Source organism: Callithrix jacchus, chromosome 5 (genome assembly GCF_049354715.1).
Source record: "Callithrix jacchus isolate 240 chromosome 5, calJac240_pri, whole genome shotgun sequence".
Taxonomy (NCBI): domain Eukaryota; kingdom Metazoa; phylum Chordata; class Mammalia; order Primates; family Cebidae; genus Callithrix; species Callithrix jacchus.
In genome coordinates, this window is record NC_133506.1 from 101355423 (window position 1) to 101379815 (window position 24393).

The 24393-nt window shown below is 38.6% G+C and overlaps 1 protein-coding gene across 10 annotated transcripts in view; it reads left to right on the plus strand.

Moving 5' to 3' along the window:
• Window positions 1–24393, plus strand: part of MYO1D (myosin ID) — a 386402-nt gene that overhangs the window by 123757 nt on the left and 238252 nt on the right. For 9 of the 10 annotated variants that reach the window (XM_008997098.5, XM_008997101.5, XM_035300848.3 and 6 more), the window contains exons 9-13: window positions 2322–2467; window positions 2545–2659; window positions 6788–6958; window positions 13178–13248; window positions 16502–16576. In XM_008997098.5, coding sequence (XP_008995346.1) covers window positions 2322–2467; window positions 2545–2659; window positions 6788–6958; window positions 13178–13248; window positions 16502–16576 — 578 coding nt within the window. Of the gene's footprint in view, window positions 1–2321; window positions 2468–2544; window positions 2660–6787; window positions 6959–13177; window positions 13249–16066; window positions 16235–16501; window positions 16577–24393 lie in introns of all 10 variants that reach the window. The other variant, XR_013535766.1, reaches the window with a different exon arrangement.

The window sequence follows — 24393 nt, forward strand, 5'->3', positions numbered from 1 at the left end:
GTGTTGTATTTTCTCACATCTAACTTGTTTTGCTGGTTGATTAGATTGCTGTCTATTCTGTTATTTATATTTGTAAGTCTTAGGCTTGGTTTTTAATCTTGGGAGAATATGAAATTTTCCTAAGTGCAGTGGAAAGCAATAGGGAGGATTTTAAGGAGGGGCAATGACATCAAGTTTGCTTTTTTTTTCCTGAGTCGCGCAGGCTAGAGTGCAGTGGTGCAAACTTAGCTCACTGCGACCTCCACCTCCCAGGATCAAGCAATTTTCCCACCTCAGCCTCCTGAGTAGCTGGGATTACAGGCACCCACCACCATGCCTGGCTGATTTTTTGTATTTTTAGTAGAAACAGGGTCTCATCATGTTGGTCAGGCTGGTCTCAAACTCCTGGCCTCAGGTGATCTGCCCACCTCAGCCTCCCAAAATGTTAGGATTGCAAGCATGAGCCACCATACCAGGCAAGTTTGCATTTTCTAAATGATCACTCTGGCCTTAGTATGGAGAATGTTATGGAGGCTAGAGTAAGAATGGAAGCAAAGAGGCCAATTAAGGGGATATTTTTTTAATCCAGGAAAGAGATGAGGGCAGCTTGGACTGGAAAGGTGGAAGTACAAATGGGGAGAGGAGGGGGATTTGAGATGGACTGTGTTGAAAAAATAAAATTTATAGGACCTATTGCATGAGGAATGAGAAAAGCAAGGATAATACTTTAACATGGTCTGGCTCCAGCCTGCCTCTCCCACCTCATTTCATACCATATCCCCCTCCTTTTCTTCATCCCATTAGTCTTCTCTCAGTCCTCACAGATTATCCTGATCCCTTTCTCCTTCCAGTCACAGGACCTGTATATATCTTGTCCCTCTGCTTGGACTGCTCTTCTCTCCTCTCTTAACCTGGTTACCTCTTACTCGTCCTTCTGATCTCAAGTTAAGCATCCCTTTCCCAGAGAAGCCTTCCCTATCATCCCTGTGCACTGCATAGATTAAATTCCCCTAAGATCCCATGTACCTCTCCTTTAGTGTGGATATGTATTTGTGAGGTGAGGGGCAAATGAGAGAGACAGAATAATTTTTTCCTTCACTCTATTTCCTACATTTCTTGGAGATTGAGACCATGTTTGTGTTTGCCTAGACCTGTATCTCTAACAAACTATATATAATAAATATTCAAATATTTTTTAAATAAATGAGTGAATTTCTAAGTGGTGCTATTTATTTGTGGCTAAAAGAAGGATAGGAAAAGTTGTTGGAGGAGGAAAGATCAGGAGTCCTTTGAGTTTGAGATGGCTGTGAGACATTGAAGAGTCAGAGTCAGGTAGACTCTATGAGTTAGGAGCTCAGAGACTATTCTCTGGGTCTGGGTTGGGATAATACTTTTAGGAGTCATATTATATTTGTATTATTTAATACTGGATGAGATGATTTAGAAGGTGCTAGAGAGAAGAGGACCAGGAAGGACTCTAACTTTTAGAAGTCAGGTAGAGGAGGAGACTCTACCAAAGGTTACTAAAAAGGAACATCCAGTGAACAAAGAGTAAAATTTAGAAAGACTGTTAGCCCAAATTCAGAGAGAAGAGTGTTCCAAGAAGGTTGAGTGATGCTGAACGACAGAGTAAGATGTCCATATGAGGTACAAGACAGTGTCTATGTGGAGGTGCTGCGAGTCTTTGGTGAGCTATTTCAATGGAGTAATAGGATGTAAGTGGAGACTGGAGTGGATTGAAGAGTAAAGGGAAGGTAAAGAATGGAGGTAATGAATATGGGTGAAGAGAGTGGGTAGCTGGAAGGTTTTCTAACAATTCGACATTGCAGAGCACGTGTGTATTGGGATGTGAGTGTAAGCATGTGGCACCTTTGTCCATGTGTGGTTTGGTGTGTGTGTTCTTGTGCATTGGATGTGTGTTTGATTCTCAACCCATGGTCTTTGGCTCAGATCTCCATTTAGCATTAGAAATCAATATTTATACTTTTAGAATTCATTTAGCTTTAGTGGATCACAGATGTTAACTCACTAGCTCGCAATTCTTTATAGTTGATTAAATTAACAGTTAAGCAATGAACTGGCTTATTCAAGGGATCAGGCAAAGTATTGATCGACCCAGGCAGGGAAACATGTCATTGGAATTAGTGTTATGACCAGTAAAAATCTTTTAAAAATACAAGCTATTTACTTTTGCGTACATCATGTAGTTTTTGCTGTTGTTGTTGTTTTACGGACAGTCTACATTTTCAATTGTTCTGCTGAGGCTATGCTAAACAGTGAAAAGGTAGGACAGGAACTCATTCCCAAATGGGCAAGCATTTATAATGCTATTTTCCTTGCAGGCAATATATGAGCGCCTTTTTTGTTGGATTGTGACTCGCATCAATGATGTTATTGAGGTCAAGAACTATGACACCACAATCCATGGGAAAAACACTGTTATTGGTGTCTTGGATATCTATGGCTTTGAAATCTTTGACAACAACAGGTAAATGGGAAAAGATACTTAAAACCCTGTGGCTTGTTATCTATTTGTTGAAACCTAATTTATTCCATTTCTTGTAGTTTTGAACAATTCTGCATCAATTACTGCAATGAGAAACTGCAGCAGCTATTTATTCAGCTGGTTCTGAAGCAAGAACAAGAGGAATACCAGCGGGAAGGGATTCCCTGGAAACATGTGAGTGAACACTTACAGGAAATGCCTTCCTGTGTTTCACATAGTATTGATAACGTCAAATCTTATTTTAGGTATTTCTTGATCTTTTGTGGGTATTTGAAACCTCTGAACCTTAGCCTTCCTTTTTGAGATATGTAAATACAGTTAAATTCATGGTTTTTAGGTAGGATTGCTGTAATTCGATAGACTCCCTTGTTAGTGTCCAGCACATGTAAACCTGTTTTCACTTTATGGTTGATACTGCATGGGCTTTCAGGTTCATATCTGTCTACTAGAGTTTAGCATACTTAATTAACCTTTAACTTAAATTGGCTGAACTTTGCTTCAGAATCTAATTTTTTCTTCACCTTTTGTGTAAACTATATGGTATTTTATTGTCTTCAGTTAATGTTGTTCATATTCTCTGAAACCTGCGCATTAAAACACTTGTGTTACTTTCATCTCCGTTACATTCTTGTGTATTACACTTCCGTTCTTATGTATCACACTTCGATCATCACCTCTACTCTCATGAATCTTTGTGAACTTTCGTATTTGTCAGAGGCAAACTAATCTGGTAAGATATATCTGGAAAGTATAATGGGCTCAGGGTGCTAACCACAGAGTTCATAGCTAAAAGGCATGACTTGTTTGGTTTTTAAATTTCATGTGGTTAGACCTCCTGCTTATAATAGAAAATCAGACAGAGTAATTTTTCTTAGAAGTTTGTATTTTTAAGCAATTTTGAGAAAAAACTTGAAAAACACAAAAACTTTTGAGTTTCTATAGTTTGAGTTTATAAAATTGTTCATCCTCTTGCCAGATAATTAAAATAAAGCCAATATTTGTTTTTTGTTATCCAATATAATAGCAGCAAAAATTATTTGAATTACTTTATTTAAATGACTTATCTTCCTTCCTACCTTACTATTTTGTATTTCCTATCATTCTGAAATAAAGAGACAATGATATAAAAAATAGCTTTCCTGCCTTAAATTGTATCTTTGCCTTCCATCGTGTGTTAAACATTAGAATATCATTAAAATGTTGCTCAAGTATATTGGCATAAATTTTACCTATTTACAAATAAACCAAATTACTTTATATAAGAATTATCTATAGTTTGATTTAAATAGTGAACTCTCATAATACAATTAAAATGTAATTCAATTCAATTAAGTTTATATGAAGCTTTCTAAGAAAGAATCTGTTGAATAATACACAGTATAACTGAAGCTTGGATTTTTAAAAGGAAATTTAATCATGAAACTTGTTATTCAGATGTGATTCCAAGGTACTAGTCAAAAATATCCTTTAACAATCAGAATGTCAAATTTCACAGGCATAATTGACCACAGGGTAAGTATTGCAGTAGACTATTCCAAACATCTCAAAAAGAATCAAGAATTCTAAAATGCAAAAGCTTTTAGCTAAATAAACCAAGAAATAGTTGTCCTAGAGGGAGCAGAAGGCTAACCCCAAGATAACAGTTACTACATGCCAGAACCCCCCACAATTAAAATCTCTATTCTGGGTAAAACCCCAAACTTCTAAACATAGTGATTCTTTTTAAAAGATTTTTTATTATGGAAAATTTTAAACACACATTAAAAAGAGAGACTATTGTACAGTAAACCCTATACACCCATCACCTAGCTTTAACACTTACCAGTAAATTGCCAATCTTGTGTCATCTGTACCATACCCACCTGCTCCCAGATTATTTTGAAGCAAATTTCAGATGTCACATTATTTCATCTATTCAATTGGATATCTATTCAGTAAATATTTCCATGTATTTCTCTAAAAGACAGAGTTTTACAAAAACCATAACCATAATACCATTATCACATCTAAAACATTAACATAAATTCCTTAATATCATAAAATATCCAGTCAGTATTCATATTTCATATTTCCTCAATTGTCTTCTCGTTGTTGTTTTGCAGTTTGAATTTGGATCCAAATGAGTTTCTTACATTGTGATTGATTGATAGGTCTCTTGCATATCTGTAGATTTTCTCCTTCATCTTTCTTTTTTTCTTTGCAATCTTTTGTGGAAGAGAATGATCTCTCTTTGCAACCTTGTGTTGAAGAGAATGAGTCATTTGTTCTGTGGAGTCTGGATATTGCTAATTGTATTCCTCAGGTGCCATTTAATAAGTTTCTGTTTCATGTATGTCCTGTAGATCTAGAATCTTGACTGGATTCGGGATCAGTTTTTTTCCACAGCCCATTTCATAGACCGTGTGAACTTCCACTGGAAGGTTCATAATACCTGGTTATCTCTCTGATACATTCACTTTTGCAAGCTTTTGATGCTGTAGTTTGCTAATCATTTTAGCTACTGAGAACCTGACACTCAAGCACAAAGCTTTTGTATTTGTAGTGGGAATGAGAGGCCAGAGCCTCATGTCCCTAAGCTACCCCATCACAGTTCTTCTGGTTCCCTGTATCCCTTAGGAAACCTCATGGAAATGCCAAGTTGCTGGAAGAATTTAGTTTGAAAACCACTGGTTTAAGCAATGTTTGAAGCAGTATGAAACTTATAAACTAAAAGTTACCAGAATCTTTAGCAAAGACCAACAGCTTTTAGTAATATAATTGGAATTTTAGGGAAGGTCATATTTCAGTCCCTGGGACAAAAGACTTGGTCTTTAGTTTCATAGTCCCAAAGGCTAAGATGCCAGCTATTAATATAGAGCTCCTGCTTTTTGAGTATTTTTAGGATTTTTTTTAAAGATGGAAATAACTTTTCTCAGTAATTAGAAATGTAATAAATACCCATAATGAGAGTAAATATTTAGACCTGCTCTGCTTCACCTGAGTACCACTGAAATTCTTCGTTGTGGAGGCTGTTCTGTGCATTGTAGGATATTTAGCAGCATCTCTGACCTCTACCCACCAAATGCCAGTAGCAGCCCTACCCCATTTTGACTAGAAATGTCTCCTGACATTGCCAGATGTTCCCTGATGGGCAAAAGTCCCCCTAATTGAGAAGCTTTAATTTAGACAAATCAGAAAAGTATTTAAAAAAAAGTAAAAACTACCCACTTTACAGGTTTCAGTCCATAAAATACAGAAGAGAACATTCAAGACTAGAAATGGAGCTAAAAGCCAGGTACAAATAACTGGCATAAACTCGTGGATTTTAAAGCATGATACGGGAATACATGAGTCACTTTAGTGGTCTATTATGAGTGTATAGACCTTAGAGAAGGTAATGGAGACAATGCCCAGTTTAGGGAACTCCTGCATAAGATGGGACATAGCAACACACAAGATTAAACTGTGTGATAATAAGCTGCCCCTCTTTGTGATGTGCAGCTTGCCTGAGTTGGGCCTGTGTGTGCCCCCTGTGCGTGGTGATAGGTGCATTGCAGGCTGTCAGAATAAACAGGTGGGCGTGGCAGAGGATTTTCCAACAAACTTGTGTGTGTGTGTGTGTGTACACACACACATATATATATATATATAGTTGCTGGAAAGCCAGAAGTTATTTATAACTTCATTCAACTTATGGAAGTAAAGGAAAAGCTTTTTCTTATCTTTTATAGACACTTATTTCTCAGAGTTAAATTATTTATATTATTCCTAGAAAAATGTCATAGTTCAGTAGAATTTTTGAATAAGCTTTTTAACTTTGGGGAAACAGAAAGAAATGCTCTTTTGGGTTTTAGTCATTCAGGGTCATATAACTGAAAATGCAAGTTCTGTGTCATATCTTAACTTTTTTATCAAGTAGTAGATCAGATAATACCTTAAGGTTATTTGTTGGCCCTTTGTGGAAGGCGGACTTTATGGTTAATGGCAGGCAGATTGGTATGAAGGGGTAGGGTTGGATGTTGGATCTGGAGGCAGGATTAAAATGAATTCGTAATGGGAGAAATGGTGTCTACCTTATTATTTTTGCCTTGGACTATACTAATCTCAGACAATGTGTTTCATTATAGAAAGTTAACAAAGAAATGTAAAAATAAACCTCTGTTAGAATGTGTACTCGTTTTAATGTAAGACTTCTTTAATGTTATTCACACATTTGATACCAAAGTAGTTTTACCTAATCTCCTGATACAAATAGGGGCATCAGGATTTGACCTGGCCTGGCCACTGTTCTCTTCAGAATTGCCTCTTTGCTGTGTCCTACAGATTGACTACTTCAACAATCAGATCATTGTTGATCTTGTGGAGCAACAGCACAAAGGGATCATTGCAATCCTCGATGACGCTTGTATGAATGTCGGCAAAGTCACCGATGAAATGTTCCTTGAAGCACTTAACAGTAAATTGGGCAAACATGGTCATTTTTCCAGCCGAAAGGTAATGTGTTTAATGACACCTTCTCCCTTTTATCTGTAAAATTCTCCTTATTGTTTGATGGAGTTAAATGACTTTATATGTTGGGCTAAAAGAATGTACCCTTAAATAAGAAAGAAAAGTCACAAACCTCCATTAAATGATACATTGCTGTGGATAAATTCTGCCTCTGGTTTATAGTATGAAGAAATTGATAAAATCCTGTTAATCCAGGAGAGGGAGCTCCAGACTATACAATTTGGTAGAAATGGGAAAAATGATCATGGTTCTTTAGAAAGCATGATGTCATTTATAACCAATAGATGCTGAGTCCTTGTTCATGTGCTAGAATTTTACTCCGGCATCTGATAATTCTGGCATGGAAAATAGCTTTTGTCCTTGACTTTTTACTGTAATTCTTAGTAACAAAATGTGTTGTGTGCTCTGCCGTACTTCTTCAGACTGTATGACTTTGTTTAAAACAGAGAGATTCTAGTTGTAATTCTGGTTATTACAGAGAAACTTATTCATTAAATAAATGTCTATTCTTTTAACTCTCCATAGTAATTGGTGGCAATTGTGATTATCAGACCTTTATGCTGATATGGACATACTCGCATGGAATATGTTTGCCATTAGGATTTGTTCAAGAAATTTGTGTTAGAAGAGGAGCACATCATCATTGCCCCTGAGACTTCTCTACACATGGTCTTATCTAGCAACCATTAGCTAAAGGGAAAACAGGCCCTGCTCCTTCACATCCATAGAAAAAGGGGGGCAAACATTTCTGCCTCTCCACAGTTCTGTATAAATCTATGACACACTGCCATTTTTTAGCATGAATAAAGTCTATTTTCTAACTTTGTCTTCTTTGAAATTATGTAATCAGAACAGGGAATTTCCACACTAGCTAAAGCCCAAATCACCAAGAAATAGACTACTAGCTGATATTTATTTAAGGCCAGTTTTTTCTAAAATATTCTCCATAGTCTGTTACTGAGAATTGACTGTAACCCTGCTACAAGTTGGCTTTTAGATATTACAGTCTGCTTTTTCATATTAGGGTTCTGGGTTACAGGTACTCCTTCAGTCATTCCCCATTTGCACCACAAATACCTAAGAAGTGCCTCTCATCTTCCAGATAATCCTAGGTACTGGGGACAGAGCACTGCAAAGTTAGAAGTCACCTAAATAATTTAGAGTGATACTTTTAAGGATGACATGATTACGTGGGCAAATGTCCTATTTTTGAGGGATAGTTTATAAATTCCCTTTATAATCACAGCTCAGGTTTTGGAGACTCACTTAGCACTGTGCCTACCAGATGGTAGACACTCAGTCAGTGTTTGTAAACTTGAATTGTTCACAATCATATCAAATAAATTTTATTTAAATTTTCATTTAAATTAGCTATGAGTCTTACATGAGAAATCAAATCCACCTCATTTTGATATCTTCTACCTTGGCCATTTATATACATGAATTAAATGTGTCAACCAAATATTTTGAAATATAATGTCATTTTTTTTTTTTTGAGTTGGAGTCTTACTGTGTCACCTAGGCTGGAGTGCAATGGTGTAATCTTGGCTCACTGCAACCTCCACCTCCTAGATTCAAGCCATTCTCCTGCCTCAGTCTCCTGAGTACCTGGGAATACAGGCACCCGCCATTGTGCCCAGCTAATTTTTATATTTTTGTAGAGATGGAGTTTCACCATGTTGACCAGGCTGGTCTTGAACTCCGGACCTCAGGTCATCTGCCCACCTCAGCCTCCTCAAGTGCTGGGATTACAGGCTTGAGCCACCATGCCCAGCCATGTCATTCTTAAGAGTTACTATACGTATTACTTTTAAGCATTTGCTACTGATTTGACATAAAATGTTGAACAGTAGTTTATCTGTGGAGAAGTTTTTTTCCTTTTTCGAACTTGTGGGAGTCCAGGTTTCCCAACTTTCAGACCAAATAGCTCTTTCTTTTGGTATCCCCATGACAAGTACTGAGATGGTGATTATTTGTTTGTTTGTTTATATTATTTTAGATCTGGGGGGCACATGTTCAGGTTTGTTATGTGGATATACTGCATACTGCATAGTAGTAAGCTTTGGGCCTCTAGCATACCTATCACCCAAATAGTGAACATAGTACCCAACATGTAATTTTTCAACCCCCACTCCCCTGCTGTTGGAGTCCCCAGTGTCTTATTTTCTGTCTTTGTGTTCATGCATACCCATTGTTTAGCTACCACTTATAAGTGAAGACATACATTACTTCACCTAGGATAATGGCCTCTACCTCCATCCCTGTTACCACAAAGGACACGATTTCATTATTTTTTATGGCTGCATAGTATTCCTTATTTATATGTACATCACATTTTCTTTCTCTCCAGTCATTTGTTGATAGACACTTAGATTGATTCTATGACTTTGCTATTGTGAATAATGTTGTGGTAAACATACGAGTACAGATGTCTTTTTGTTATACCTAGTAGTAGAATTGCTAGGTCAAATGGTAGTACCATGTAAAAGAAATGTTTACATTTCCTTTTCTCCGCATGCATGCCATCTGTTTTTAATATTTTTAATAATAGCCATTCTGACTGGTATAAAATGATGTCCTATTATGGTTTTAATTTGTATTTCTCCGATAATTAGTGATGTTGAACATTTTTTCATATATTTGTTGGCTGTTTGTAAGTCTTCTTTTGAAAAAATACCTGTTCATGTTCTTTGCCTGCTTTTTAATGGGGTTATATGATTTTTTTTTGTTATTCAGGTATTTGAGTTCCTTGTAGATTCTGAATATTATTAGTCCTTTGTTGTAGAAATTTACTAATATTTTCTACCATTCTGTAGGTTGTATGTTCACCCTGTTGGTTATCTCTTTTGCTGTGCAGAAACTTTTTAGTTTAATTAAGTCTCAGTTGTTTTCGTTGCATTTGTTTTTGAGGCCAGTCATAAGTTCTTTGCCTATGCCAATGTCCAGACGAGTTTTCCTAGGTTTTCTTCTAGAATTTTTATAGCTTCAGGTTTTGCATTTAAGTCTTTAATTCATCTTATTTTTTGTGTATGCTGAGAGACAGGGTCCAATTTCACCCCTTGGCATATGGCTAGCTATTTTTCCCAGTACCACTTAGTGAATACAGCATCCTTTCTCCATTGTTTATTTTTGTCAGCTTTGTCAAAGATCAGTTGATTATAGGAATACAGCTTTATTTCTGGGCTCTCTGTTGTGTTCCATTGATCTATATATCTTCTTTTTTTTTTTTTTTTTTTAACCAGTACCATGCTGTCTTGGTTACAGTAGCCTTCTAGTATAACTTTTAAGTCAGGGTAATGTGTTGCTTCTGGTTTTGTTCGTTTTGCTTAGAATTGCTTTGGCTATTTGGGCTCTTTTTTGGTTCTGTGTGAATTTTAGGATTGTTTTTCTAATTCTATGAAAAATGACATTGGTAATTTTATAGGAATTGCATTGAATTTGTAGATTGCTTTGGGCAGTATGGGCATTTTAATGATATTGATTCTTCCAATCCATGAGCATTGTATGTTTTTCCATTTTTTGGTGTCATCTATGACTTCTTTAATCCATGTTTTATAGTTCTGCTTGTACAGATCTTTCACTTCCCTGTTTAAATGTGTTCCTAGGGTTTTCCTTTGTGTGTATGTGTGAATATTGTAAATCGGATTGGATTCTTGATTTGGTTTTCAGCTTCAGTGTTATTGGTGGTGTATAGACATGCTTATTCATTTTTGTACATGGATTTTATATCTTGAAACTTTACTGAAGTTGCTTATCAAATCTTGGAGTCTTTTGGAAGAGTCTTAAGGATTTTCTAGGTATTAGATCAAGTTATCAGTGAACAAAAATTATTTGACTTCTGTTTTCCAGTTTGAATACCTGTTATTTCTTTGAGATAGAGATTTTTAAAATGTGTTATTCTTTGGGATTTTTACCTAATGAAGAAAAGAAATATCAAATTATCAAAATATTTTAATCACTGTAAACTCTTTCTTACATATGCTATTCTGTGTGTTGAGCTGGGTATCATACTTTGCTACTGGTTACTGATTAGCTAAACTTACTACCATGTTAAATTAGAGGTTTCTATCTTGTAACAGTTATTTCATTTAGGGACTACATTGTTTCTTCCACATCAAAGTTACTATGGAAAGACAGGCAAATGATCCAATAAAGCATAAAATTATTATTTAAACTATTATTAATATAAAAAGTTAAATGATAAATGCATGACTGTTATTACCAAAAAAAGTAAAGAAAAATCTAAAACCTTCTGTGTTCAGTCAGTTGTGACTTCGCAGCATCCAAATGTAAGAATGTTCCATTAGTGTAGACATCTCTTGGGTCCTTTTCCTTGAGAGGTTTTATGAAGAAAAAGGTTTTGTAAAAGGAGTTAATCAGAGAGCGAGCAGGAAAGGGGAATTAAGTATTTTGGAGACTTCTCTGTATGGTAGATGCTTTGTTCTCCATAGTTCATTTAATCCTCAGAACAACTCTCTGAGATAAGTAATTATTAAAGAAGTCAGAGTGAGTAGATGGTAGAGCCAAGGTTTGAACTTTGGAGGTCTGACTCTAATTTCCTATAATTATTCACTTGTCAAATTAATCAAACACGCCCTTCAGGTTGAGATTATTTGTTATCAAACCTTAGAACCTAAGTGGTTTTTGTATATTTCCCAGGAAAACTTTTGTGGACTCTTAGATGTCTGCTAAAGAAACCGTAAGATTCCAAGTGATTCTTCAGAGGACAGACAAAGTCTAGGTGCTCCTATAACAAGAAAGATTGTAGAAAGTCACAGAGACCTCCACAGCCATATAAAAGCTGCCTTCCCATAAACTGTTTCTCTTCAGTGAGAAAGAGCTGCCGAAGGTTTATCTTCTATGAAGCGTTAGACCTAACTGGAATCTCAGCTTAGCAGACAGATGAGCCAGGCCTCTGTGTACATAAGAGAGCACAGATGTTACATTCGATTCCAGGAGTCCTTCCCAGTACCACTTACTAGCTATGTGATCTCGGGCCAATCGCTTAACCTCTTTGAGCCTCAGTTTCCATGTGTGTAAAAGAGAGATCCTTATACCTTAGATGTCAGCAGTGAGGACTGAATATGTGTGTGCCTAACAGCTTGTCAGTCTTCAGTACAGTCCTCCTTAAGTGAACTTCAAAGGAGAAAGAAACTGTATCAGTCAGGGTAGGCTGGGCTACATGAAGATAGTAGCTTAATTTTGTTTGGTTTCATTTTGTTTTTGAGAAAGAGTCTTTCTCTGTACCCAGGCTGGAGTGCAGTGCCCCGATGTTGGCTCACTGCAGTCTCTGACTTCCACGCTCAGGTGGAAGGTGATTCTCCCATCTCAGCCTCTCTAGTAGCTGGGACTACAGATACATGCCACCACGCCTGACTAATTTTAGTATTTTTCGTAGAGATGGGGTTTCCACCATGTTGCCCAAGCTGGTCTTGAACTACTGGGCTCAAGCAATCCGCCCACCTCAGGCTCCCAAAGTGCTGGGATTATAGGCCTGAGCTATCATGCCCAGCCTGTAGCCAAGATTAAAGTGTCATAAGATAGCAGAAGTAAGTCTATGTCTCTTTCAGGGACCCAAACTTCTATATTCTGACTATTCCATGCCTTAGGGACTATCCTCTGTATCCAACTACTGGGAGGAGAGAAAAAAGCACAGAGGGAGATCATTCACTTTTTACCAGTTTGGGCCTAGAACAACTACACTTTACTTCCATTGTCCGAAACTTGGTTACTTGGTCATATTCATTTGTAAGAGTGGTCAGGAAATGTAGTCTAGCTGTGTGGATTTCTAGTGAAAATTCAGTCTTGTTTTTTATATTTTTTCCCTCCCTCCCTCCTTTCTTTTTTTGTTTCTTTGTTTCTCTCTCTCTCTCTGTCTCTTTTTTATTATACTTTAAGTTCTGGGATACATGTGCAGGACGTGCAGGTTTGTTACATGGGTATACATGTGCCATGGTGGTTTGCTGCATCCATCAACCTGTCATCTACATTAGGTATTTCTCCTAATGCTATTCCTCCCCTAGACCCCCACTCCTGAAAGTTCAGTCTTTACTATTTAATACATAAGCCATATTTTAAAATCAAGCCCCACACAATGTGATATCATAATTTGTGATATTATCATAATTTCATATTAAGTTGGAATATATTTTTAGGAAAGCAAAAGTGTCTGTTTTCAAAATAATCTCCTTCTTGATTTCTTAGCTCTGTGCCTCAGACAAAATTCTGGAGTTTGATCGAGATTTTCGAATTCGACATTATGCAGGTGATGTAGTGTGAGTATCTTACATTGGTACCTACCATGATTTGCATGTCACCTCACTTTAGAAAATATAACCAGGAAAAATGTGAATTGGTTTTATATTCATTTGCATGTTTCAGTCATTTGATATGTCAACATATTTTAATTTGTTCAACTTAGAAAATGGCATAACTTCATTCATTCCTTGCTTTCAGCCATTTATTGAGCACACACTATTTGCCCATGTACAGTTCCTGGCATGGTTGGTATTCAGTAAGAATCAGCTGGTAGGTTAATAAATCATGGAAGTATATTAAGAACTGAGATAGAAAGATGGATAAGATTGTCCTTGCCCTAAAGAAGCCAACAGTTTAGTGGAGAATATAGGCAGGTACAGCCATCAAAGGTCACTATAATGAAGAATGGAAGCTGTTAAGCTAGAGAAGCATCAGGCGTTATAGGAGCAGTAAGGAGGAATAATTAACCCACAGAGAGGGGCATAGAGAGGTCTTTCTGGAGGAAGTGATATCCAAATTGAGTTCCAAAAGTAAAAGAGGGTTAGTCGGGGGAATGAATTAGGAAGAGAGGAGGGAGAAGAGAAAACTTCCCAAGTAGAAGAAATAGTAGGCATAAAAAGGCCCTTAGGTGGGAATTACTCCTATATATGAAGATCTACAAATAGTTGGATAATAGTTTTGAGATGAAGTCTCGCTCTGTTGCCCAGGCTGGAGTGAAGTAGTGCAATCTCAGCTCACTGCAACCTCCGCCTCCCAGGCCCAAGCAATTCTCCCACCTCAGCCTCCTGAGTAGCTGGAATTATAGGTGCACACCACCACACCTGGCTAATCTTTGTATTTTTAGTAGAGGCAGGGTTTCGCCATGTTGGCCAGTCTGGTCTCGAACTCCTGACCTCAAATGATCCTCCTGCCTCAGCCTCCGAAAGTGCTGGGATTATAGGCATGAGCCACCGAGCCCAGCCACTCTCTTAAAAGTGTCATTTGATATGGCATGTAGGGCCCATTCAAATAATATAGGATGAGCTTCTCCTCTCAAGATCATTAATCACGTATTTTACAATATAAGGTAACATTTCCAGGTTCCAGGGAATTTGATGTGGAAGTTTTGTTGGGGCTGCATTTCCTGGTCTACTGTATTTATTATGCCTTCACTGTCCACTGAACACTGCTCCTCATCTTATTGTTTAAAGAACTCTTTTTCTTATTTTTTACATTAAGAATTCTTTACATGTAATCCATTGTAGGAAGATATTAAACAAAAAAAAAAGTAAATGATCTTCTCTATAAATGCTGAAAAGATGTTTGAAGAAATCTTAATAGCTGTTCCTGATTTAAATTAAAATTCTGGAGCCATAAAATAATATGGCTCAAAATTATCACACCATCTGTCAAACTAACCATTAATGATAGAATGGCACCATTTTCTACTTTTTCTGGTCCCGTTCCCAGGTTCCATAATACTGAAGAGGGAAGATCCAGTACCATACAAATATCTCCCACTCAAAATCCAAGCCTCACTTACAGGGTGCTTTCATACAATTCAGAATGACAGAAATGTAGAGCTGGATAGAGGCCTTAGAGATTACTTAAACCAGCCACTTCATTTTACAGATGAAGAAACTTATGCAGAATGAGTAAAGTTTTTACTCAATGTCATGTAGCAAATTTACAGAAGAACTGAGACAATAACATTTCTAGACTCCTAGTCTAGAACTTCAACTAACATTTTTGAGGGATATTCAATGCCTTAGACTTCCTCTTCTCTCCTTAAACTCTTCAATCTTTTTCTGGATTTTTACTGACTATCTTCTATGTGCTCAATACTTCATAAGATATGGTCCCTGCTCACAAAAAGCTTGCCATGTAAGATAGATACCTACATACATGCATACATACATGTGTGATTGTATGTGTTCTTATTTATATACATGTAAACACAGATAGGTATATACACTCAGATGCATTTATATACATGTATACAATAAACTATGGTCTAAAATAATTGCCGTATGAGTAATAGCAAGTGTTGTTGGAATTTAGAATAAGGAAATACTTCCAGTATTTGTTTGATAAACCCAGGAAGGCTGATGCTGATCTTTGAATGCTAGGAATTATTTTTATAGGAAGAAGTGGGAAGGATGCTAAAAAATATTCAGGAAATAGCAACTAGGTCCATTTGATGAGAGCGTATCCTTTTTTGTAGCACAGAGAAGTAGAAATATTTGGAAGAGCAGCTCGAGATCAAATCACAAAGATTCAGTCAAAAGTGACTTGAAGATATTAAGAAGACCTAGGTCAGGGCAGACAAGGAAATAATATTGAACGTGGTAACTTTAAAGTACCCCTGGGCAGCACAGCCTGAAGGAACTTTCTTGCAGGTTAATATGTAAGGCAAGGAATCCAGGTCAGAAATCTGGAAATTGCCTACACTGATGTGATTGTCAAGGGAGAAAACAGGCACAAGAGCAGAACTGTAAGGTGGAGCTGTGTCCAAAGTTCTGATTTGCCTAATCTCCTAGCCTCTGTCTTAATCATCCAGAGTCTCCAATGACTTGTATAACCCCAACACTGAATTGACGCCTCCTAGAGTCCATGCCAGTCACTGGAGTAGTGCAGCTTCTATTCCCACTCTTCTTACCAACTACAATCTTAGCTGGCCTTTCAAGACCTTACTCATCTCTCTTCCTCCGAACCATCTCTACTAGCCTCCTCACTCTCTCTCCAGAATGCAATGCATGTGCCTGCTTTCATCATTTCATTTGATTGATCTGTTTCCCTGTGTGATCTGCCTGCCTTTTTCTCCTCTGCTTATCCAATTCTTACCATCCTTTGCAGTTCTTCTTGGATTCTTTTATCCTACCCTGAACATTGAGTGAACCTTAGGCAAATCACTTGACCTCCCTACGGATGAGACTGTTAGTTCCTGTATGTTGCTGTTTTGCTTTTATCTTAGGAATGCTGGATGATAAATACAACTATCTTTTAAAAAGTCTTCTTCTTGAGGTAAGCAATAAACCAGTAGGAAATTACCATCTTAATCATAGTAATAGTACTGATGCTTCCTCTCCTTTTGAAGAATAGAAACAAAGCTACTTCTCTTAGTAGGTAAATTTGGTATTCTTTAATACAGAACAAGGTGAACAATACCAACTTTTAGATGATTGATTGCATAATTAACAGTGGAAAGGCTTGTTGCCTCCTAGAAAAGCTTAAATGTGGCTCTTGCTTGGTGAATAATACATGTTTTCTGTGATTTTTTTCCCCTTTTAGCTATTCTGTCATTGGTTTTATTGACAAAAATAAAGATACTTTATTTCAAGATTTCAAGCGCCTTATGTATAACAGGTAAGATTGAAATTGTATTAATTAACTCTAGGTTAAGTTCATTGGCATATGTAATATATGCACCTGGTTATATTTATGTGCAATTTTAAGAGTTTCTGGCATATTTTCTAGTTCTGCTTTATCAGACCTAATACATAGCATATAACTTTATGATAAAATCTATAAACTTAGGGCAAGGACTTACTAATAAAATGATTTGCTTGCATTTCCCTTGGGTTGCTTCAGTTTCTGTGCTCACTGCTGCCAGCCCTCCAGCATTCCCTACCAGTATACTCGACAGTTCTCAGGCCAGGCCACTGTGATGAAGAAGTGTCAGGTGACATCTGGCCCAGCTAGAAGTTTGACATACTCAGATTCCCACTGTAGTGTCTTCACCCCCAAATAAGAGACCACTCTGATATCAGACTAGCATCTGGTACCAGTGAGCACTGCTAGTGACTGAGCAGACAGGATCTTCTCACAAACCATCAACATGTGGAAAAATTGTGGCAAAATAAAACTAGGCAAATGATAACAAGTTTAAATCCAGTATGGATACTCTAAAAAGAAGGTCCATGAAGAAGAAAGAGGGTTCTTGGCCATCTTCCTATAGGTTGAAGAACTGTATTCACTCATTTATTAAATCTACTTAGTCAGTTGGTCAGTAGATTATCAAAAATGTATTGAGCACCTTGGAGCCAAACATTCTTCTGTACTGTGGGATATAGCTGTGAAAAAAATGTAGGCAAAGTCCCTGGCCTCATGGAGAGTAAAGTCTATTGAAGGTGACAGTTAATAAACAAGGAAACAACTTGCAGTTTGTGACAAGTGCTGTGCAGGAAACACAAAGTAGATAAGCAATTGAAGGGTATAGACAAGGAGCTGTGAGGAATTATAGATAGGGTAGTCAGAAAAGGCCTCTTACTAAAAGTGATGTTTCAGAAGAGACCTGAATTAAGTGAAGGAGGGAGCCATGCAGATATCTAGAGGAAGAGCATTCCAGGCAGAGAGAATAACTAGTCCCAAGTCCCCAAGGTGGGAATGAGCTTGAGTGTCTTGACAGCGAGGCCATTGTGACTGAAAACACAGTGAGGATGGAGAGAGTGACTTGAGAAGGTCCAATCCAGCCCTACCAAGGGCCTGGATTACAAAGAGCCTGAGTCCAGATAAGAACAAAGTATGAAGGGAAGTGTTGGAATTTATGATGTGATGTGATTTATGTTTTAAAGATATCACTGCTGCTACTACTATGTAAAATGCACATAGTAAAGGACAAGCATGGAAATAGACCAGTAAAGGAGGTGAGTTTACTAATGTAACCTGAGGCCTGGTGGTAGTGACAAAGATGATGAAAAGGAGAGGGTGAGTGGACGCCGCATTTCCAGACGGATCTTTATTGCCCACTGACCAGGAGATTCCAAGGTGTAGAAGCCCCACGGGCCACCAGCACGGCTGTTTGGGCCAGCACCGCAGTGCAGCAGCACTCCGTACAAAATACACTGGTTTGGTTGCCCTGTTAAACCGGCAATTGGAGATTTCGGAAGGCAGATTAGCACATTTATCTGATTAAACAGGACTTAAACAGAAAGCCAGGTCAGGAGATTCCCAGGCAGCAATGTTGTTTTAGCCGGCGCAGTGGGTAACCACACGGGAAATCACACAGATCCTGGCGCCATTTCAGCAGGCCACTGGAATACCTGGGAGAGAGTCAACCGTTCAACTTAAAAAAAAAAATAGGGATCTGAGGCAGGGAGCCAGGTGATCAGGCTCGGCAGGTCCCAACCCCACAAAAACAAACAAAACAGCAATTGGAAACACTCGGGATTGAGAGTTTCACAGCAAGCACAGCTGAACCCAGGATGGTGCAGCTCGGTGGGGGAGGGGCATCCGCCATTACCAAGGCACTCGACCCCTATGGAGGTACTCTGCCATTGCTGACACAGCCTGCCATTGCTGAGGCAACCCGCCATAACAGAGTGAGTCCGCCATTACAGAGGCGGGCCACCATCACCATGGCAGTTCTAACCACACCCATATAAACAGGATTACAGGGAATTACACACGGCAGCATGGTGGAGCCCACAACAGCAGGGCAGAGCCCACGGCAGCAGTGCGGAGCCCACGGCAGTAGGGCGGAGCCCAGAGCAGCTAAGCATAGCCACTACAGGCAGGCAATGACTAGACTGCCTCCTTGCTGGGCAGGACAGTACAATGGATACTCCTAAATAAAGCCCTAACTCCCCGGGGCAAAGCACCTGAGGGAAAAAAGGGGCTTTATGAGTTCTGCTGTAGCAGACTCAAACGTACCTGCCCAGCAGCCCTGAATGAACAACAGAGCTCACAGCTCAGCATTTGAGCTCCTGTAAAGTACAGACTGTCTTCCTCAAGTATAAAGTACAGACTGTCTCCTCAAGCCGCTCCCTGACCCCATATATCGAAAGAGTTACCTCACAAAGGACTGATCAGACTGACATTTGGCAGGCATAATTCAGGGACAAAGACAGCAGAACAAGAAACTGGTAGTATCCCTCACAGTTCCGCAGCTGTTACAGCTGTTCCCCAGGCAAGCAGGGCCTGGAGTGGACCTCAGCAGTCCTACAGCAGAGGGGCGAGACTGTTAGAAGGAAAACTAAGTAACAGAAACACTTCATCGTCAACAATCTGGACGTCCACTCAGAGACCCAATTAGAAAATCAGCAACTACTCAGACGACAGGTGGATAAATCCACAAAGACGGGAAGAAACCAGCACAAAAAGGAGGAAAACATCCGAAACCAGAACACCTCGCCTCCTACAAGGGACCACAACTCCTCACCAGCAAGGGAACAAAGCTGGACAGAGAATGAGTGTGATCAAATGACGGAATCAGACTTCAGAAGGTGGGTAATGAGAAACTTCCGTGAGCTAAAAGAACACGTTCTAACTCAATGCAAAGAAACTAAGAACATTGAAAAAAGATTTGAGGAAATGATAACAAGAATGGACAACTTAGAGAGGAATATGAGTGAATTGAAGGAGCTGAAAAACACAACATGAGAACTTTGTGAAGCATGCGCAAGTTTCAACAGCCAAATTGACCAAGCAGAAGAAAGGATATCAGAAGTCAAAGATCAACTCAATGAAATAAAACGAGAAGGCAAGATTAGAGAAAAAAGTGCAAAAAGGAATGAACAAAGTCTCCAAGAAATGTGGGACTATGTGAAGAGACCTAATCTACATTTGATAGGTGTACCTGAATGTGACGAAGAGAATGAATCCAAGCTGGAAAATACTCTTCAGGATATTATCCAGGAAAATTTCCCCAACCTAGCAAGGCAGGCCAATATTCAAGTCCAGGAAATACAGAGAACACCACAAAGATACTCCGCAAGAAGAGCAACCCCAAGGCACATAATCGTCAGATTCACCAGGGTTGAAATGAAGGAGAAAATGCTAAGGGCAGCCAGAGAGAAAGGTCGGGTCACCCACAAAGGGAAGCCCATCAGACTCACAGCAGATCTCTCAGCAGACACTCTACAAGCAAGAAGAGAGTGGGGGCCAATATTCAACATTCTTAAAGAAAAGAACTTTCAACCCAGAATTTCATATCCAGCCAAACTGAGCTTCATAAGTGAAGGAAAAATAAAATCCTTTGCGAACAAGCAAGTACTCAGAGATTTTGTCACCACCAGGCCTGCTTTACAAGAGCTCCTGAAAGAGGCACTACACATAGAAAGGAACAACCAGTACCAGCCATTCCAAAAACATATCAAATGCTAAAGAGCATCAACAAAATGAAGAATCTGCATCAACTAACGGGCAAAACAGCCAGCTAGCATCAAAATGGCAGTATTAAATTCACACATACCAATATTAATTCTAAATGTAAATGGGCTAAATACACCAATCAAAAGACACAGACTGGCAAATTGGATAAAAAGCCAAAACCCATCAGTGTGCTGTATCCAGGAAACCCATCTCACATGCAAGGATACACAAAGGCTCAAAATAAAGGGATGGAGGAAGATTTACCAAGCAAATGGAGAGCAAAAAAGCAGGAGTTGCATTTCTCGTCTCTGATAAAATAGACTTTAAAGCAACAAAGATCAAAAGAGACAAAGAAGGACATTACATAATGGTAAAAGGATCGATACAACAAGAAGAGCTAACGATCCTAAATATATATGGGCCCAATATAGGAGCACCCAGGTATATAAGGCAAGGTCTTAATGACTTACAAAGAGACTTAGAGTCCCACACAATAATAGTGGGAGACTTTAACACTCCACTGTCAATATAAGACAGATCAACCAGACAGAAAATTAACAAGGATATCCAGGACTTCAACTCAGACCTGGAACAAGCAAACCTGATAGACATTTACAGAACTCTCCACCCCAAATCCACAGAATATACATTCTTCTCAGCACCACATCACATCTACTCTAAAATTGACCACATAATTGGAAGTAAATCACTCCTCAGCAAATGCAGACCAACTGAAATCATAACAAACAGTCTCTCAGACCATAGTGCAATCAAGTTAGAACTCAGAATTCAGAAACTAACTCAGAACCACACAGCTTCATGGAAACTGAACAACTGGGTCTTGAATGTTGACTGGATAAATGATGAAATGAAGGCAGAAATAAAGAAGTTCTTTGAAACCAGTGAGAAGAAAGACACAACATACCAGAATCTCTGGGACACATTTAAAGCAGTCTCCAGAGGAAAATATATAGCAATAAGTGCCCACATGAGAAGAGTGGAGAGATCCAAAATTGACACTCTATCGTCAAAATTGAAAGAGTTGGAGGAGCAAGATCAAAAAACCTCAAAACCTAGCAGAACACAAGAAATAACTAAGATCAGAGCAGAACTGAAGGAGACAGTGATACAAAAAACCCTTCAAAAAAAAAAATAAATCCAAGAGCTGGTTTTTTGAAAAGATCAACAAAATAGATAGACCACTAGCCAGACTGATAAAAAAGAAAAGAGAGAATAACCAAATAGATGCAATAAAAAATGATAAAGGGGAAATCACCACAGATTCCACAGAAATTCAAACCATCATCAGAGAATACTACAAACAACTCTATGCACATAAACTAGTAAACATGGAAGAAATGGATAAATTCCTGGACACCTGTGTCCTCCCAAGCCTAATCCAGGAGGAAGTCGAAACTATGAATAGACCAATAACAAGGTCTGAAGTTGAGGCAGCAATTAAGAGCCTACCACACAAAAAAAGTCCAGGTCCAAATGGGTTCACAGCCGAATTCTACCAGACACACAAAGAGGAACTGTTACCATTCCTTCTGAAACTATTCCAAATAATCCAAAAAGATGGAATCCTTCCCAAATCATTTTATGAGACCAACATCATCCTGATACCAAAACCTGGCAGAGACTCAACAAGAAAAGAAAACTTCAGGCCAATATCCATGATGAACATAGATGCAAAAATCTTCAAAAAAATACTGGCAAGCCAATTCCAACAGCACATCAAAAAGCTTATCCACCATGATCAAGTAGGATTCATCCCGGGGATGCAAGGCTGGTTCAACATAAGCAAGTCTATAAACTTAATTCACCACATCAACAGAACCAAAAACAAAAACCACATGATTATCTCAATTGATGCAGAGAAGGCCTTTGACAAAATTCAACAGCCCTTTATGCTAAAAACCCTCAATAAACTTGGTATTGATGGAACGTATCTCAAAATAATAAAAGCTATTTACGACAAACCAACAGCCAATATCATACTGAATGGGCAAAAACTGGAAGCATTCCCTTTTAAATCCGGCACTATACAAGGATGCCCTCTCTCACCACTCCTATTCAATATAGTACTGGAAGTTCTAGCCAGAGCAGTCAGGCAAGAAAAAGAAATAAAGGGCATTCAAATAGGAAAGGTGGAAGCCAAATTGTCTCTATTTGCAGACGACATGATAGTATATCTAGAAGACCCCATCACCTCAGCCCAAAAACTCCTGAAACTGATAAGCAACTTCAGCAAAGTTTCAGGATATAAAATCAATGTGCAAAAATCACAAGCATTCCTATACACCAATAACAGACTTCAAGAGAGCCAAATCAAGAACGAACTGCCATTCACAATTGCTACAAAGAGAATAAAATACCTAGGAATACAACTAACAAGGAACATAAGGGACCTCTTCAAGGAGAACTACAAACCACTGCTCAACAAAATAAGAGAGGACACAAACAGATGGAGAAACATTCCATGTTCATAGTTAGGAAGAATCAATATTGTGAAAATGGCCATACTGCCCAAAGTAATTTACAGACTCAATGCTATTCCCATCAAGCTACCATTGACTTTCTTCGCAGAACTGGAAAAAACTACCTTGAACTTCATATGGAACCAAAAGAGAGCCCGCATAGCCAAGTCAATTCTAAGCAAAAAGAACACAGCAGGAGGCATCACACTACCTGACTTCAAACTATACTACAAGGCTACAGTAATCAAAACAGCATGGTACTGGTACCAAAACAGAGATATAGACCAATGGAACAGAACAGAGGCATCGGAAGCAACACAACATATCTACAACCATACAATCTTTGATAAACCTGACAAAAACAAGCAATGGGGAAAGGATTCCCTGTTTAATAAATGGTGTTGGGAAAACTGGCTAGCCACGTGCAGAAAGCAGAAACTGGACCCCTTCCTGACACCTTACACTAAAATTAACTTTAATCCAGATGGATTAAAGACTTAAACATAAGACCTGGCACCATAAAAACCCTAGAAGAAAATCTAGGCAAAACCATTCAGGACATAGGAGTAGGCAAGGACTTCATGACCAAAACACCAAAAACATTGGCAACAAAAGCCAAAATAGACAAATGGGACCTAATCAACCTCCACAGCTTCTGCACGGCAAAAGAAACATTCACTAGAGTGAATCAACAGCCAACAGAATGGGAAAAAATTTTTGCAATTTACCCATCTGACAAAGGGCTGATATCCAGAATTTACAAAGAACTCAAACAGATTTGCAGGAAAAAAACAAACAAGCCCATTCAAAAATGGCCAAAGGATATGAACAGACACTTTACAAAAGAAGATATACATGAGGCCAACAAACATGTGAAAAAATGCTCATCATCACTGGTCATCGGAGAAATGCTAATCAAAACTACATTGAGATACCATCTCACGCCAGTTAGAATGGCGATTATTAAAAAATCTGGAGACAACAGATGCTGGAGAGGATATGGAGAAATAGGAACACTTTTGCACTGCTGGTGGGAGTGTAAATTAGTTCAACCATTGTGGAAGACAGTGTGGCAATTCCTCAAGGACTCAGAAATAGAAATTCCATTTGACCCAGCAATCCCATTACTGGGTATATATCCAAAGGACTATAAATCGTTCTACTATAAGGACACATGCACACAAATGTTCATTGCAGCACTGTTTACAATAGCAAAGACCTGGAAGCAACCCAAATGCCCATCGATGATAGACTGGACTGGGAAAATGTGGCACATATACACCATGGAATATTATGCAGCAATCAAAAACGATGAGTTCGTGTCCTTTGTAGGGACATTAATCAATCTGGAGAACATCATTCTCAGCAAACTGACACAAGAACAGAAAATGAAATACTGCATATTCTCACTCATAGGTGGGTGATGAGCAATGAGAACACATGGACACAGGGAAGGGAGTACTACACACTGGGGTCTATTGGGGGGAATAGGGGAGGGACAGCGGGGGCCAGGCTGGGGAGGGATAGCATGGGAAGAAATGCCAAATGTGGGTGAAGGGGAGGAAGGCAGCAAATCACACTGCCATGTGTGTACCTATGCAACTATCTTGC